Source organism: Tachypleus tridentatus, chromosome 7 (assembly GCF_004210375.1).
Source record: "Tachypleus tridentatus isolate NWPU-2018 chromosome 7, ASM421037v1, whole genome shotgun sequence".
Taxonomy (NCBI): domain Eukaryota; kingdom Metazoa; phylum Arthropoda; class Merostomata; order Xiphosura; family Limulidae; genus Tachypleus; species Tachypleus tridentatus.
The window spans coordinates 64,215,785-64,235,741 of record NC_134831.1 but is presented as its reverse complement, the minus strand read 5'-3'; the positions used below and the strand labels follow the sequence as shown (position 1 = coordinate 64,235,741).

Below are 19,957 nucleotides of genomic sequence, written 5' to 3'. Positions count from 1 at the left end.
CGTAGAGTTTTCAATATTTGGTTAATTTGAAAAATTGTTATTCTAAGAGTAGATGTAAATAATTCTATTATTATATCGTACAGCTCTCATGTTTGATCGTGTAATAAAATTTTCAAGAAATATCTTGGTTTATAAACAAACATCCACTCTTCATATATTTATAGAGAGATAGAGGCAAAAATCAAAACGTTGCAACTGCATATTAGCTAACATGAACCAACCAGAACTGTTTGATTAACGCTTTCTGAGTCGGCGAATTTTTCCCTTACCACCACTTTTAGACTTTTCGTTTTTTTGCTGTATTAGCACATTTATGTTAATACTACTTTTAAATATGTTGTTGTTCGTACGTGTTGTTCAATTATTCAATAAATATGTTTTGTTGGAATTACCGAATAATTTACTGCTGGTTTCGATACTTAATAGGTGAATGTCATTGTATGCTTTTATTACGACTTATTGCAACGTCTCGCAAACCAATCACACATTTATCTAAACGTATCAAACGATATATTTTCTATAATGTTTGTCATGACAACTTGTACGTCCTAGTAAACTAATATGAAAACACTGACATTTTGAGTACCTCAGCAAATTTGAGGGCTACATGTCTTGGTTCGGTCTTCTCTGTATGCCTACTGGGTAATTTTGTGGTTAAAAACTATCAACTAAAATAATTTGAATTTCGCGCAAACCTACACAAGGACTATCTGCGCTAACCATCCCTAATTTAGCAGTGTAAGACTAGAGGGAAGGCAGCTAGTCATCACCATCCACCGCCAACTCTTGGGCTACTCTTTTACCAACGAATAGTGAGATTGAACGTCACATTATAACCCCCCCATCCCCACGGCTGAAAGGGCGAGCATGTTTGGTGTGATGGAGATTCAAACCCGTGACACTCAGATTACGAGTCGAGTGCCTTAACCACCTGGCCATGTCGAGCCGGAATTTATACATATGAAATTGTGCAAATTAAAAAAAACCAACAACAAACAGTATACAGGAGTTTCACAGGTAATATTTTACAAATTCTTAAGGTAGAATATTCAGTAGGACATAGAAATGCTTTATTTAATTACGATTGTTCTTAGTCGAGTTTCCAGACAGGTATAACATTTTAAAAAAGTTGCTTTTAATAAACAACTTTATTAATTTTTGAGCAAAATGTTGTTGATCTTGAAATTAAATCAAATTTGAAATTGTAAACTTTTTCAGTTTAAAGCAGTGTTTACCAATTAATGTTTAAAATAGCAATTTAAAAATTCTTTTCGGTCGTTTTGATTTAACGTCGACCTTGCTTTTGATAAGTATAGAATTGGTTTAATTTTTTTTTCCTAGTCATTTTGATATTTAAACTTTATCTTCATTCTATCGGCTTTGACTCTATGACTTTGTTTTCCTGGAACATTGTTTAATATATATAAATATTCCAAGCAATAGGACAGACGCAGAACCGATTAACAGTTATATTGTTCATTTGTTGTTGTTGTTCTTTTTTACTGTGAAAGAAAGCTGTAAACAGCATTTCTTTGTGACTCACTTTGGCCTTATACATAAGTTATTAGCTCTGTGAGGCCTACATCAGTTAAATATCATTAGATTTATTAAAATTAACTTTAAGGGTTAACTTTTTAAATTAGGCTTAAGGTTATTTTTGCATTAGATTCTTTTCACCATATTTTTGTAGTTTAAATAGAAAACTAGAAAATGTGTCATTTATGTTTGCTTACTACCGGGTATCAAAACTCGGTTTCTAGCATTATGAAGATACATACTGCTGTGTTACTGGAGAGGCCTATGTGTGTGGTGTTTGTTTTTGAATTTCGCGCACAGCTACAAGAGGGCTATCTGCGCTAGCCGTCCATAATTTATCAGGATAAAATAGAGGGAACGCAGCTTGTCATCACCACCCACCGACAACTTTTGGTTTCACTTTTACCAACAAATAGTAGAATTGGCCGTTCCATTATAACGCCCCATGGCTGAAAGGACGAGCATGTGATGGGGATTCGAACCCACGATCCTCAGATTACAAGTCAAGCGCCCTAACTACCTGGCTATGCTGGGCCTCTATGTAAGCATTATTTTATAATTATACAAATTACATATACGATACTTTAATATCATATTGTTTATAATTTGTAAAAGTATCTTATAATGCAGTATTTTTTATTGATTTAATGACTTTTAAATTAAACTATCCGACAAACAAGTAATTTATTTTACATTTCCGCATAATCACTTAACATTTAGTTAATTAGAAACAAGCACTATTAACTAAATTAATATATCACTTAGTCATTAATGATTACTAATTTTGTCAAAATATTATCTGTAATATAAAAAAAAATCATTAATGATTATTTGTACCTGTACTTTAAGTTGTAATAGGTATGGCTAATTACTAGAACTTTCAATTATCGGCGTTACATTGTTTATGTGAAGTATTTTTTGGTTAAAGTTAACCTGCTCTATTTAATTTTAACATACTACTACCCTCTATTTAAAAGTAAATATAATTTAGTTGGCACATATTATATTTTATTGCATACAAAGAACAAGGAATCCGCTTTGTTCGTCTGAGCTTAACTTATCAGACTCCTTATTATCATGGTTTATTTACAACTTCTGTTTACTAGCTGCCTGCCCTCTAGTCTTACACTGCTAAATTAGAGACGGCTAGTGCAGATAGCTCTCGTGTAGTTTTGCGAGAAATTCAAAACAAACAAACAAACAAATCTATTTAGAAACGTACAAGGTTGCGTTTCGGCTATTTTATTAATTAAATGCATCATATAAGCGCAATCAATAAGTGGTCTGCAAACTGTTTAATGTCATTAAATATTTCACACTATCAACGTATTATATTGCTACTATGCATAAACAAAAACTGTGACGTCATTACTTAAATATATTTACAGGACCTTTCGTGTTCATTGTCTAAACGAAACGGTAGAAACGAAATGTTAATCTAATCATTTACAAGAAATATCGGTATTTTAACACATATCAACTTCATACTTTTTTAAAGAACATTAAATTGTTAATAATAAATGCCACGCTTCCTTGTAAGAGATCTAGAAAATATTGATCGATTTTACCACCACACACAGATGAAACAGAAATTCCTGAATCAATTATTTTGAAGAATATGTCTTTTACTGTCACCTTTATCCACATAAATGTTGTAAGGTTTCATATGAAGATCGGCCAGGTGGTTAAGGCACTCGACTTGTAATCTGAGCGTTGCGGGTTCGCATCCCCGTCATACCAAATATGCTCGCCCATTCAGCCATGGGAGCGTTATAATGTAACGGTCAATCCACTATTCATTGGTAAAAGAGTAGCTCAAGAGGTGGCGGTGGGTGGTGATGACTAGCTGCCTTCCCTCTAATCTTACACTGCAAAATTAGGAACAGCAAGCGCAGATAGCCCTCGTGTAGCTTTCCGCGAAATTCAAAAACAAAGAATATTTGATCTTCTACGTGTTTGGAAACATTTCCTATAATTTTGCTGTTTTAATAATAGTTTGGAAACATTGCTTTGTTCTTTTAATTCTTACATACTTCAGTATATGCATTTCCTTTATATAAATCTTTTTATTCTTTGAACGAATATGTTGAAGAAATGAAAAATGGAATATAGAAATGTACTCACAGAGGGCGTTCGTCAAAATCTCCTGATCTGTTACACCATGAGAAATAAAACAGATTCGTAAATTTTGAAATTAAAAGAGTACAAACAACTATAGTACTTTTACGCGTTCTTCAACCGCAATACATTTCATTGGATTCTTTGTTGTAAACTCATCTAACAGTTATAAACTAATTTGAAGATAAAATAGCCAGTTATGAAATTTTGGTATTTGATCATATAGAAACTGTGGTAACTCTAAGAAATACACACACACGAACGTTATGCATAAGATTTCCGTGTATTTGCTTATTGAAATGAGGGCAATTTCTAAATGTAGAGTTGAATTACACACTTAAAAACAATGTGACATATACATATATTAAGTATATCTAACGTCGTGACTTAGTTTCTTTAGGTAAGCCCCTTATATCATATCACTGGAGACTCTCACCGCTAAAAATTATGTTTCGATACACTCTTGTGCAAATTAATTGAAACAAGACGGAAAATTACGATTTTTTCAATTTTTTGTGTTTTATTTCTGAGAATCCAAAAATTACTCACAAATTAATACATGATATGACCGCCTTTATTTTTAAGAAGATCATTAATCCGCTTTGGCATCGAGTCCACGAGTTGACTGCAATCTTTCCTAATTTTTGATCGCGGTACCACACTCAGTTATGGTTTCAATTAGCTTATCTTTCGTAGTACAGTCTTTTCCCCGAAGTCTTTCTCTACAAATCGCCCAAAGATTTTCAATAGGATTTAAGTCCGGAGAATTTCCAGGCCAGTCCAGTACCTTTATTTGCGTTGTAGCATAAAATTCTTCACAAGTTTTGATGTGTGGCATGGAGCCAGATCTTGCTTGAAAATGCCAGATCCATCTGAAAATCTCTTTTTCAATTCTGGAACGATTCTTCTCTGCAAAACTTCGATGTACTGTGGTCCTCGCATCATACCTTCTACGATATGTAAGCCTCCGACGTCATAGTAGCTGAAAAAGCCCCAAAACATCTTCTTCAAGGGATGTTTTACGAACTGATTGATGTGTGATTCTCAAAGTTTCTCGCGAGATCTGAGAACATGCAGACTTCTTTGACCCTGTAGAAAGAAATGAGTTTCGTCACTGAATAACACCTTCCTCCATTGTTCTTGCGTCCAGTTCTTGTATTTCAGACCCCATCGATACCGTTTTTTCTTCATTGAGTTGGTAAGAAGTTGTTTTTTGACTGGTCTCCTTGACCTTCTAACGCAATTTCGAATGACGTAATATTCCTCAAAATTTCGTCATATATCCAAAAAATGGATCGACCGTACTGCAAAACACAGCTAATGACGTCGTCTGTGTGAAAAAATGACTATTAAAGGAAATCAGCGGGTCCAGCGAGCCTACACCGGCCGCCATGCTGAAAATATTGTAAAATGACCATTTGTTTCAATTAATTTGCACAAGGATGTATCTATATGAAACGTTAGAAATTGCAAAAATAAAACACCAAAAAACACAGTGGCACAGCGGTATGTTTGCGGACTCACACCGCTAGATACTGGATTTTGATACCCGTGATGAGCAGAGTACAGATAGCCTTGTGCTTGATACCAAACAAAGAAACAAATTATTTTGGTAATAACCTTTCTTCCATGATTGATTTACTTTTATATAACATACCGTTTGCTGACACGGTGCTTCATAAACCTGGTTTATTGTTTGTTTGTTTTTGAATTTCGCGCAAAACTCTACGAGGGCTATTTGCGCTAGCCGTCCTTAATGTTGCAGTGTAAGACCAGAGGGAAGGCAGCTAGTCATCACCACTCACCGCCAGCTCTAGGACTACTCTTGAATAGAATCCCAATGAATAGTGGGATTATAACGTCCCCACGCCTGAAAGAGTAAGCATGTCTGGTGCGATGGGGATTCGAACCCGCAATCCTCAGATTACGAGTCGAATGTCTTAACCCACCTGGTCATGCCAGATCTGCACCTGGTTTATTTTAACGTTGTTTATGTGCTATATAACCTGATAGCTTCATAGTGTTCTTGTATTTAAGTAAGCATAGATGTGAGGTACGTTCGAGAAGATTCAATCGCATTAGGATATAAGCATGTATCATACATGGAATATCAGATCTGGTGAAAATAATCGTGATATTAATTTCTATGTCTAATTAAATGTTGATTATATTTCGTATGATTGAAGAAACTGAACCTTTATTGAATAAATAATAATATTTTACGTTACTCAAGGTTCGGACACCTGATAGTATACAAAGCCTTTTGTTTATTAAAATGACATATCATGTTATCCAAGGTTTTTTATGTACATGGTATACCATATTACTCAAGTCTCATCTACTTTTATTATAATTGTTATCATTACCCATTCGTATTTTATTTTTATAGTAGAATATGATACTATCTAAGGTTCCTTTTGTTATAATTGCAGCTGATGTTAAACATGGCATATTTTTTACCTCCGCTACCTTACCAAGCCGAACAATGGAAATTTATATGAAATTAAATTTGTAAGTTTGTACTGCGCGGCTCTAGTTACTTTCCTAGTTGAATTATGAATTTGTTTGTTTTGAATTTCACACAAAGCTTCTCGAGGGCTATTTGTGCTAGCCGTTCCTAATTTAGCAGTGTAAAACTAGAGGAAAGGCAGCTGATCATCACCACTCACCGCCAACTCTTGGGCTACTCTTTTACCAACGAATAGTGGGATTGAGCGTCACATTATAACGCCCCCCTGCTGAAAGGACTAGCATGTTTGGCGCGACGGGAATGCGAACCCGCGACCTTATGATTACGAGTGGCACGCCTCAACACGCTTGGCCATGCCGGGCCAAATTTGTTTGCCAAAATAAAACATGAAAAACAACTAATTTCTATTTATTACATCAGAGTAACAAAAAAACCATAAATATTTAGTTGTTTACTTCGATTTATAGAATATAACTTTGTTCTCAGAAACATTAAGTCGTGACATCACAATTATCCTTAATTTGGTATATTCAGTTTAAAATACAAACTTTTGTAAACATTCACCACATAACACCTCTTTTCTTTAAAGGTGTTGACCTCTCATTAATTCATTCCCAGTGTATTCCTAGTTGTTGATACAATGTCCACTTATTTCATAAGGTACTACAGTAAAATTAGTTGCAATTGAGGACAGAATCTAACTAAGCTGGTTTACATAAGATCACCTACTCGTTTTAACAAAGGGTAGTAAAAGTTAGGTAAATCTTGAATAACACATTAAAGTATACATATGAACATAAAAACGCATGATGTGATTTTCTTTCACTTTGTTTCGATGGTTTCTCTGATCGTGATGGCTGGAAAACAGAAATGATGTTCGGAAACAACTGTTTTCAAGACACATTGTATGGAAAAATACACACGGTTAATTAGCATATGGTTTTTGTTTTGTTTCTTTAAACTCGCGCAAAGCTACACGAGAGAATCTGCGATAGTCGTCCCTCGGTGTAAGACGAGAGGGAAGGCAGCTAGTCATTCGCGTCCACCGCCAACTCTTTGGGCTACTACTTATTTACCAACGAATAGTGGATTGACCGTAACATTATAGCGCTCCCACGGCTGAAAGGGCGAGCATAGTTAGTGTGACGGGGATTCGAACCCGCAACTCTCAGATTACAAGTCGAACGCTTTAACTCACCTGGCCATGCGGGCCAACGTAAGGTTTACTTATATAAAATAATAGACAATGTGCTAGTGAAATCCGTCTTAAAAATGGAAGGTAACCACCTTCTGAGTAACGCACACTTATGAATTAATAAAGGTTGTACTGTGTTTAATAATATATATAATTATTATGCCTTTTTAAAATGTGTGCGTTTGTATACATAACATCAGTGCCAGTTTAAAATATATATCTACTTTATTGTATTATAACAAAAGACCACGTGTTTTGATACATTTACAGATGTTTCCTTATATGTTTCATTATGGCTTTCTTACGTTTGACATTTGAATACTACTACGAAACAGATAAGAGAAAAACATAGAGTGGTAAAAGCTATTGTTTACAGAGCAACGTTTTGCAGACCAGTAGAGTAGCATTACGTGTTTAATCTTAATTTATATATCTTTACGTCTAGTTCTCCTTATGTTGAGTGTGAAGGTTGTCTCTCCAAACGTAAAACAAAAAGTTACATAGACACTTATAATCATAACGGTGTTACACCTACAGGTACACTGTAACAGGTTTGAAGTATGAAGGTAAAACGTAACTTTATTCTGTTTGTTTCAGTTTATAGTTTACTTTATGATATATTAAATATTCTAATAATATGCAGCAGCTACTAGTGAGATTATAGCGGTCTAAATGATATTTATAATTGTATGTATTTTAAGGCAGCCAATCCCTTTTATCTACTCTCCATGTCAGACATGCATTCTGGTTATTTCTATGTATATTACATTATCAGCGTGTATATATGTAATACATATTTGTAAGATATACCATTTTTTATTCATTCCTTAATAACTAAATGTTTGAAATAAACTTTTGTAATATATCCTACAGTTACTGCTTTATATATTTACCCAATAACAACACTAAATTGTTCGATCACGTGCAATAATTTGAAGTTCTGTATACAATGACATTGATTAAGTGACATAATATAGAAGTATAGCAACCTACTCGTAAAACTTCTCGTGGATAGCACAATTACCTCACTAGTTGTGGTAACTAAATATTCGCGTGTTCTAAGTTATTTTAGGTTTTCATAAAACACAGGTTTCTAAAGCTCTAAAACTCTCAATAACATTTTCTCGTCAATATTTATCTTTCAGCTTTAAGCAATAACTATCAAAGTTTGAACTAAATAGAATAAATAGCTTAGTATTTCAAGTATTTAGTGTCACATTAAGCACCTGTTTTTTCCTAATACCAAACAATTTGAAAGTTAAACATGTGAAAACAATAGTTAATCACGTACAATTTCGCAAATCTCTTAAAACTGCATGTAAAGCTTTGTAAAAACAAATGTGTTAAAACATGTTTATTTTTATTTATTTATTTCTGTTAATCCCTTACAGATTTTAAATGTTTGGAAACAGCGTTTCATATTTATCCTATGTCTTCCACTAGCCACTGACAAATAGATCTTTCATTCAATACGATAACATATCAACTGGACTGGATCTAAGGCAACTTAAAATATATTTAAACACAATTTGTGCGTAATAGAAAAAACAAGAATAACAAAAACGCAGTGTAAAAACACATGAATCGTTAGCCTTGTCACAATGCCTAGGAACGCCTCTGGTAACTTGGTAACTTTAAAATGTTTGTTCCACGTATGAATACGGTTGTCTGTAAAATGTTCATAAATTTGTTAATGTGATATTTTCAATGCCTCTGCAGGATTCGAATCCCCATCACACCAAACATGCTTGACCTTTCAGCCGTGGGAACGTTAATAATGTTTCGATCAATCCCAATATTCGTTGGTAAAAGTGTAGCCCAAGAGTTGGCGGTGGATGGTGAAGACTAGCTGCTTTCTCTCTAGTCTTATACTGCTAAATTAGGGACGGCTAACAAAGATAGCCGTCTTGTAGCTTTGCTATAAGAAAAACACGCACACACTCTGTGACCAAACAAGCTGAAATCCGATATCATTTGTAAAATTCTTAAGAAAAACCACCATTGCAACAACAACAACAAAACTTACCAACAAATTTGAAAATAACTGGAAGACACAAAAAATCGCAATACAAAGATAACACAATAAGTTGATTTTATATTTACCAGGTTTTCGATCTAACTTTTTTACCAGTTTGACTGTGTAATTAATAAAATCAACACAAATGTGCAAATTTGTAAGAGAACAATTAATGAAGCAAATTAATTGTTTAAAACGGCAGCTTACTCAAGAATTAGCCATTATGGTTTCACATAGTTTGTACGTAGGAACGTGTGCATTTCTACATGGAAAATAGAAACATCGCAACTTGGTAATTTCTACTATTTAAACTGATACAGCACTTTCTACGACAGATGGACTAAACGGGTAATGCAAAGATCTAATAATATTTGAAAAATAATCATCTCGAATTTAGAACTTCTTATGCTGAGCAAAGCATAAGAGAAAGGCCAGTTCTATTAATAATGTATATATATATATATATTTATATATACACGTGCTTTATCTTCGCAAAATGAGGGATGGCAACTGCTCAGGAGCGCACACCGTTACAAAGTTGCTTCTCTTAACCAAATAATGGGATTGACTGTCACACTTACAACGCTTCAATCCATAACTGCACGTAATTGCAGTTCGAACCTTTAATCTGGTTTTCACAATACGGAAAGCTTTAACCCCGAAGTTACGCCAGCTCGTCTCCAATTTTTTTTCCAAAATTCATATGATCAAAATTAGATATTGTCATGGCATGAGGTTTCTTCCAATATATGATATTCTGCGGTTAACAGTAATTAGAGAAATCGAAAGACCAATTACTTTGTAAACGAGTATCCGATTTTATATTCACTATAAGCATAAATCAGTTATTTTGTTCTTAATGTTTAATAATGATTAATATATTAGAAAAATTTAACGAGATCGTGCAACTTTTAGATAATAATTTGTCCAATCACACTTAGTCTTACATTATCTACTTCGGGCCTGTAATCTACTATACTGTCACATTATTATTAATAACAAGTGAAAATTCCATTTAATGAATTAACCTTAATAACCAGAGCAAAATCGCCTCATAACAGAACTAGTCTTAACAATCAGAAGCAGAAGTACAACGAAACAGAACTATCCTCAGCAATCAGAAGCAAATATACAACGTAATAGAACTAGTCTTAATAATCAGAAGCAAAGATACAACGTACTAGAACTAACTTTAATAATTAGAGTATAGGTTTTCGCTTCGTTAATAACAGTAAGCTGAGCAAAGCATAAGAGAAAGGCCAGTTCTATTCATAAGATATATATATATATATACACGTGATTTATCTTCGCAATTGATACCACCAGCAGGATAAACTAATCTATCAAACTTATAATAATTTAGATTATGTGGTATGTGAAACATGATAATTTATGAAATTATCTAATTGTTATTGATACGGCCATATATAATAACATCTATAATTTTAGAAAGTGTGATAGGAAGTCTAACTTTACAGTCGTCGTAAACAAATATTTTTTTCTTTTTTATTATTTATTGAGTCATAAAAAGTAACCCACATCAAGCAATAAAATTCATTTCATTATTAGCGCAAAATTTTAGCTTCATCAGGTCAGCTCTACTCCTTACAAGCAGCATATAGATTTAGCCACTTTGACCAATAACTTACACAATAACTATATAAAGACTAACGCACAGATTGACAGTTCTGCTTTCTGATACCGATAATCGCTCGATTACAAAATTTGGTTTACAACTGATGTCGCGTAATCAGAGGGTCGCGGGTTCAAATCTTCGTCCCATCAAACATTCTCTCCTTTTCAGTCGTGGGGACGTTATAGTGTGACGTTTAATCCCACTATTCGTGGGTAAAAGAGTAGCCTAAAAGTTGGCGGTGGGTGGTGATGCCTTTCCTCTAATCTTACACTGCTAAAGTAGGGACGGCTAGCGCAGATAGCCCTGGTGTAACTTTGGGCGAAAATGAAAAACAAGCAACTAATGTTCCTCCCTCCCAAATGTAAAAAAACAAATTAGGAATATTATTAGTACAATTAAATCCCACTAGGCTTCACTCATCAATAATGATCATAAGGCCCACTTCACATAAATGCATATTGTTCTGGCATATAAATTGTTTTAAAAATACAAAAAAAATGTATCGTAATCTTTATGGCTCAGACTTCAGACTACCAGAAAATACTATTTCATCTCACAGGGCACTAGAGGACAGAAATGGCTTAAAATACAATCCTATTATAACAGCTTGATTAACAACAAACTACGTTTAAAACAGCTGCTCTTTTGGCCCAGCCGTGGGGGCTGACGGTCAATCCCACTATTCGTTGGTAAAGAGTAGTTGGCGGTTGGTGATGACTAGCTGCCTTCCCTCTAGTCTTACACTGCTAAATTAGGGACGGCTAGCAATGCGAAATTCAAAAAAACAAAAAAAAACTTTCCACTGCTAGTTGGGCTAATGCTGAATTTTGGATTCACTGAACACTTTTACTTATTCCAGAATAAATGTTTTTATATCTTTTGTCACTCAGAGAACTCGCAACTGTTTTGAAATTCGTCATTTAGAAATTTAGCGTTTATCGAAACTTCATTTTAGATAGATTCTAGAAAAGTGTTCCGTCTAGCATAAGTAGGTGCTTATGTGGAAGTTCAAGACATAAATAAGACATTAGACTGTATTTTGTGTCTGCGCTTACGAAATGAGGAAGCTTCGAATCTATATTAATATATAACTTTGCTTGTAGTTACAAAGCTACGCATTGGACTATCTGTGCTCTGGTAATCACAGGTATCGAAACTCGATTTTTAGCATTGTACGTTCGCAGACATAACGTTGTGCCACTGAGGGTGTGGGAATGGTATACGATATCCCGTGCATAAAATAAGCCAGCTTCAAAACCACATTAACATACGATATTCCCTCGTATATAGAGAGTTGAGAAACATTCATAATAAAGTCGTGATATTTCAACAAAATATTTTGTTTGTTTGTTTCAGAATCTGAGCTAAAAACTAGAAGGAAGACAGCTAATAAATGGCTCCACTTCCAACGTTTATGCTACTCTTGTTTGATTTAGTAGTGGGATTTACCGCCACTCTTATAGCGCGTCTACAGCCCCAAAATACGGAGCACATTTTTTTTTTTTTGCCATTATGGGGTTTCAAACCACAATTCCTAGATTTCATAGTTTAAGTATATTAACCACTCGGCAACGTCCAGCGCAGAAAGACACCATGACATCACATATTTTATTTATGACAACTTTCTGTCATGCTATTTACTAATATTACAGGATGTCAATAAATAAGTCATGTTTCTTCAAAAATCCCAGGAATGGCACTACCCATATTAACCTGTAAGCTTTTCTGTGACATGTGACAATACAAAATAATTATTAAACACTCAATTTTAAGTAGAAATATGGTGTAATATCTATTGGAATAAATTCGACTTACCGTAAGCTTGTATTAGAAACGTAATGTATTTTTAAAAATCTGTGTGAAGATTTATAGGTGGTATGTCATCATACCTTTAACCGGTTAATTAACAACCTAACTCCCACTATCGTCACTATGAAAAATTGAATATTGTCCTACATGCCTAATAACTAAAACTAATATATAACAAATTATAATATTCAACATTTCTTTCCAGAATTATGGAGTGTTATATTATTACGGCTGTCTCGTGTAATGAAACCCAGAAGTGAATCATTATTATTTTTTTTTTAAATGTGAATATCCTACGACTGTTTTTTTCTGAAGTTCCAAATATCCTTTCAAACAGACATTGCTTGATATCTAGCAATTAAAATGTAGATCTGTTCAAACCTCAATGTAGTCAAGAACAAATGAAACTGAAATTCTAACTGGACTTTGTCCAAATAGACGTTACTTCGATGCGACACTTGTTTTTTATCAGATAATTTCAGCGCTTAACATATCAAAGGGATAGAAATTTGAAGATTTGGAAACCCACTATACTATATATACATGAATACCTGATATCGAATACGTAATAAATATTTTAACAATTCTTTAATTAATTAAATACATGTTATCAAATTACACTGAAAACAGAATACAAGCATGGAAGTGTCAAAAACAAAGAAAGAAAATCGTATATATATAAATCCCGTGTCCTTTGTGGAAGCCATATGTAAATATAAGTTTCACATAATATCGGGAAACCTAACGTAGATTATCTTATACCAACATGTGCATGAAGGCGTATACCTTAATATTAATAGAGGCTACCACAGACAAGTAGAAATACTGAAGACAAACTGATGCATGTATTATTAAGGAGGCTAACATGTCTCTCTATCACAATCCCAACATGGTGAATATTGAGACCAGAGAAATCGTGAAAAAAGAATACACAGAACAATATCGGAAGCCGTCTGTATTATTGCTTGGGACTTTCAAGAATGTATCTTACCAAATCCCAGGTACGTTGGTTGACACACACACGAAGAATCCAAATTGTATCTTTCCTCTTTGAAAGACTAAGCAAAAGACAAAATTTCCCAAAGTGTCTATATTTCTGTTTGAGGCCTATAAATAATATATTTTAACTCAAACTCCAAGTAAATTGGTCGAAAAAAGATTAAGGAACTGACCAGAACTCCAAAAATTATGGGTTTATTTAACCCGTTAACTGCCCTAAAATGGTCAAAAATGGGCATATCTCATACATTTATATGTTTATTATGGAACTTATGAAAAATTATAATTGAGTCAAATCTCACATAAATTGGTTAAAATACAACGAAGTAATTGTCAAAAAATATTAAAATTATGCTTTTTCGTATCATCTTAAACTCCCTGTAACTATTAAAAAGTGAGGCGAATGTTCATTGTTAATGTGTGAGACCTATAGGAAAGTGTCTTTATATCAAATATCATGGAAATTGATCAAAATATGTCCAAATACTTGATCAAAACCCCCAAAATTTTACTTTTTTGTAAAGTCTGACTCCCCTAAAAGAAATTAAAATATGCAAATTCAGTTTTTATACAACAATGTATTGGGAGCATAAAAATTTATAATTATGCCAATTTTCATCTTGATTATTGTAAATATAACTACCCAGGAGTGTCAACAAACATTTTGGTTTGTTTGAACTTTCACCTCCATAGGACCCTTAAAAATACCTTAATTAAAAAAAAGAACTTAGCTGGGTGTATTGGACAAAAGTAAAATCCTACCAAGTTTCTAGTACATCAACAGAGAAATGAAGGAATGGTGTTTCATTGAAAAGTGATTGGAACAAAATGAAACAACATATAAACAGTGTGTCTCTCTGAGGAAGGGTCCGGTGTGGCCAAGTGATTATGGCACTCGACTCGTAATTCGAGAGTCGCGGGTTCGAATCCCCTCACACTTAATATGCTCGTTCTTTCAACCGTGGGGTCGTTATAATGTGACGGTCACTATTCGTTGGAATAGCCCAACAGTTGGCGGTGGGTGGTGATGACTAGCTGATTTTCCTCCAGTCTTACACCTCAAATGTAGGGACGATTAGCGCAGATAGTCCGCGTGAAGCTTAGCGAAATACAAAACAAATCAAACCAATGACTGCAACGTTTACTGCAGAGCAAATACGTTAACCAGCAGGCTATACCTGTGAGGACTTCGTGAGCATAGTAAGTATTTATATTTCAACCGGAACACACCAACACTACTATATGTTTATATGCAAATTTTGTTACATTTGAATTTAGCCTGTAGAGAATCAAACTTCTTTTACTGCCACGTTGTGTAAGTACGAAACCGATTAGGCTTAGAATTTAAAATTTCTGGATTCTTCCACTCAAAAAAACTCATAGCTGTTCTTATCACTGGTATTTTATGGTGTTAATTATATAATTGGGTGTAGTAGATTATTGCTTTCAAACTTACAAGGATTCAAAGTTGTGTTGTAGCTCGTAATGAATATACAATTACCTTTAAGATAAATGATTAGTGACAAGGCAAGCTCAATCTTCCATGAGCACAACAAAAGAATCTTTGAGTTTTTAACCATGCTTCTACACAAATACATTAATCATGTTATTATTTTTACGCATTTTTATAGAATCATTATTAAACTATTTTACTGAATCGATTATTACCTAATGAAAGTTGTTTTAAGATTTCAGAAAAAACGTTAAACACTTAAACAGTAAATGATGTTGTTTACTAATAGACTTTGTTTGTTTTGGAATTTCGCGCAAAGCTACACGAGGGCTGTCTGCGCTGGTCGTCTCTAATTTAGCAGTGCAAGACTAGAGGGAAGGCAGCTTGTCATCACCACCACCGCCAACTCTTGGGATACTTTTTTTACCTACCAAATAGTGGGATTGACCGTAACATTATAACGCCCCCACGGCTGAAAGGGCGAGCATGTTTGGTGTGACGGGGAATCGAACCCGCGACCCTCAGATCACGAGTCGAGTGCCATAATAACTCGACTCCCTAACCACCTGGCCGTGCCGCGTTTGAGTGTATAATAAGCATGTAAGGAATCAGGCTGTGTAATGTATTCTAAAGCCGTCATCATGAATTACTTCAAAGAGTGTAGTGTCAGTATCCATCAAGAAAGTGTGTAAAGTACATCATAGAAAGTACGTAAACCTAAAAGGGAAAGTAGTTGCGTCCAAATATCAAACAATATCAGTTTTATTCCAACAAACATAAGAATTCAGGTGTTTGGAAAACTGATATCTTTTTCACCCCTTTTGAGGTAATTCAGCCTGTACTGTGATCCAAGTTTGATTCTAGTTTGTTTTTTTTATTCCAGATTCAGAATGACACATTGAAAATGTATTTAGCAGCTGTAGTAAAAGGAGACCTGGAGTAGCTGCTTTAATGGTGTTTTTGTTATATATTGATAGTCATTAGCGACCTAGTTACTGTTCCACACTCTAGTTTTTATAAGATATCGATTCATGTTCAACTCTCTAGTCTAGTGTATAGCAATTGCATTAACGTTGCCACTTTCTACATATGGTAGTATTTAATTTTAACGTATGTAAATTAAGTTACAATAGCCACCCAGAGACAGCAGTAAAATACTGCAAAATAGTAACCTATCGTAGTAAGCTTACTCACAACCTCATTAGCTGTTTATACTGGCTTATTATACATATATTTTATTATTAAACATATTATTAGTTACTTTATGTGATACTTCTGCTTCAGATAGCAATGAATAATTTGAAATATTTTAGAACATAATGTGAAAATCTTTTTTCAATATTTACCAGTCCTTGAAGTACATGCACCTATTAAATATTCTTAAGAAAATTATTATTTTTCATTTTTAACAGTCTCTTATTTATTATAAACTACAATTATTAGAGCGGTTCTCCTTAATTTGTTGGATCGTAACGTTACGTCATTGCATTAATCATGAACGTTCAACTCGTTGTATAAATACAGAGAGTTAATAATTAGAGCTTTTGTTTTAACTCACCAGAATCCTTCCGGTCGTACTTTGCCCAGATATTAGTTCTCCTGCCCAGTCCTTCGCTTCTGTCATAAAGCCAATCTCGTTGAGTTGGTTGTCTTTGTCTCCTTGATGGTGAAGGTCTCTCTTCGGTTGCTGCGGTTGTTTCACCACACTCTGACTATAAGAGGCAGAGGACTTTTCTTTGCAACAGCAGAGAAAGGCAAATGCTCGCCAGAGTAAAATAATTATCAGCCCTGAGAGAAAAGTAAAGATACTTGACAAGAGAAAACACCACCATTTTCTCTCCTTCAGGCATTCTTCGTCTGGATGGAGCGTGGGCACCATGTCCGTGCCCGCTGCTACACTGTCGCTCGAGCTCATTGCTGAAGATACTCAGCTAAGTCTTCTTACATCAGGATGTGTTTCAGGATACTGTGAGGAGCTGCATTCGTCACAGCTCAAGGAACCAACCGTGTTTTGAAGTTTCATTTAGGATATTGCATGTGACTATCCATGAGGGCCGGAAAGGATAATCAATTAAAAAATGTTTCTTTTATTTTTTTATAAACTTCGTATCTGTGGCTAGCTTTATGACAGGGGCGACGTTTGTGAGTTAATACGGACTAATTACATTATTAATGAAGTTATAATTAAACCTGCGTTTCAGAAGGAAGCTTAATAATCTTTAGTTGTTCATTTCACAAACGGAAATTCTTTTATAGATGATTAATGAGCTGGTTATAATGCACACGTTGCAACAACTATTTAACTGTTGTCTCTTTCACTCGCTACAGACTGGTCTATGATCTCTCCCAGTGGAAACTTGCTCAAGTCAACACGCTGCGAAAGCCTTTGTGAGGAGAACTCGCGCATGCGTTATAACTATATTAAACCGAACAGCGGATTGTTTCCACGACGAGATAAAAATTTTCGCGCTACCAAGATTTTGTTTTTATTCATCCTTCTGTCTGTCTATTTGGAATTAAGCTAGTACAAACAGCAAAGGTTTGTGTTAGAAACAGTATTTAATTAATTTACTTAGTACCGGCTTTGTTCGTAGTTTGTTGTTTAAATAGACCAGATCGAAGGCACATGCTAAGTTTTATATCCATTTGAATGAAATGAAATTGAGACATGAATGAAACCCGTTACCACATTTTTCTAGGTTTTGCACAAAAGGTTTCTGTGGATACTGTAGTCCTAATGTCGTCATACTGCACATGCGTGTTACATAGAGACAATCGATATGAAAGCAGGGAACGAGAAACATACAGATGTAGCCCATACAAGCAAAAATCAAGAGAGAAACATAGAGAAAAAGGTAGGAAAAAAGAGAAAGACGGATAAAGAAAAAACACGGGTGCTGAAGAGTGAGACAGGCCTCGAGTTGAATAGATAGGCTGACACATAAAGAGACAAATAGATAAAGGCATATATTTAGGTAACCAGACAGGCAGGCAGATAGGCATACAAACACATAGATGGATTGATTACGGTTGAGAAACAATCAACATGTTTCTCTTGTGCTGAAAGAAACCTAAATTATATATATTTCTTTTTTTTTTTTTTTGCTTTACCTAGATTAAACACCATTGACAGCTCATCATTCTGTCAAAGAGATAAAACATTCCTGAGTAAATGGTTCTATAGACTTTACCATCAAACACAGTTCAAGTGTTTCACCGATATATTATTAGTTCAGGCAGTTTCTGTACAGTATAGTCAAACAAGATATTCAAGGGCGAGAACGAAATAGCATAGAGTTTCTCGTAGTAACGTAATTGGAGCAAAAAGTAGAATCAGTGAAAAAAAAAGTCACATATCTCTCTGTGTGTGTATAAATATATATGTATATTTCTGGACCGAAATCTTGAGAAAAACGAAATTACTATTTTTTTCTACTGTGGTAGACCAGCTTTGAAGGTGGTCTTAATAGAGTGTTATATCTTTTCAATTACTTCGTTTAATACTGAAAAAGTCGTCATTAAAATCACTCACAAAATTACGACTATATTTTGATTAATTAAATTCACCTGCATGTGCTTCAAGCACAGATATTTTTAGTTTAGAAGAGAATTGTACATTAGATGCTGCTGTAATCTATGGTTAACACAGAACTGTACGCCTATATTAAATTGATATGTGTGCTTTTAAAAACAACTGTACGTTGAATACTAATATACTTAGTTAGAAGGGGATTGTACATAAATACGGATGTACTTGGTTAGAAGGGATATATATTTTGAATATTAGCCTATAGACAATTTACATCAGATATTAAAAATTTGAATAGACATGACAGTCCAACTAATGATTACGTTTGACTGATCGATATTAGTAAACTTAATTATAAATTCCTTGTCTAATAGAAATTGGTTCTTCAATTAATGATATATTTATTTAACATAGAATTTTACTACAACTACTGTTAGGTTCGGTTGATAAGAACTGACCTTTAAAAGTTTGTTTATTTGTTTGTAATTAAGCACAAAGCTACACAAAGGATATTCTGTGCTCTGCCCACCACGGCTGTCGAATTCCGGTTTCTGGAATTGCAAGTCCGTAGACATGACGCTGTGCCACTAGAGGGTCCCTTGAAAGGACATTTATATGACTTATTAGATTTTGTTAAATCATATACAGTAGTTGGTGTCCATACTTATTCTAATTAATTGTATAAAGTTAGTTTAACTTGCAACCTGATTTTTTCTCATTCTTATATTCTTCATGTGTTCCCGTTGTGTGGATATGTGACGTCAGAGGCACGAGACACTTGAAGGGTCAACATGTGTTAATTATTTCTATTGTTAATGTGTTTGTTAACTTGTTTCGTCCATCGTCGTTCCTTGATGGATCTTTCGATAAAAAACGCTGTACCCAGATACGAAAGTTAACATTTTATCCATCTGTTATCTACTACAGATCAGGAAATATATTATAACAGTAAAATATTTAGACCCATTTATTTAGCTATATCTTCTAAAACACTTCTGTGTAGTTACATTATCCTGTCTGATCCTATAAAGAAATGTTTCGTCAGTTTAGCTGATAGTCGTCGCTTCATTCTTTTACTTTTCCCGAATAAGATAACTTGTAATATTCATTTACTTCCCTTCCGTGTCTATCATTCTTTTCTCCAAATCCTAATGGGGTTTAATGGTACTGTAACCGAAATTGATATTCATCGTTA

General features: G+C 34.3%; 1 protein-coding gene across 4 annotated transcripts in view; it reads right to left on the bottom strand.

Moving 5' to 3' along the window:
• Positions 1-17,905, bottom strand: part of LOC143255836 (calcium-activated potassium channel slowpoke-like) — a 143,033-nt gene extending 125,128 nt beyond the window's left edge. For 2 of the 4 annotated variants that reach the window (XM_076512140.1, XM_076512141.1), the window contains exon 1: positions 16,792-17,905. In XM_076512140.1, coding sequence (XP_076368255.1) covers positions 16,792-17,148 — 357 coding nt within the window. In that variant the 5' untranslated portion in view covers positions 17,149-17,905. The remainder of the gene's footprint in view (positions 1-16,791) is intronic. The other 2 variants (XM_076512143.1, XM_076512144.1) reach the window with 2 other exon arrangements.
• Positions 17,906-19,957: the final 2,052 nt, after the last annotated feature.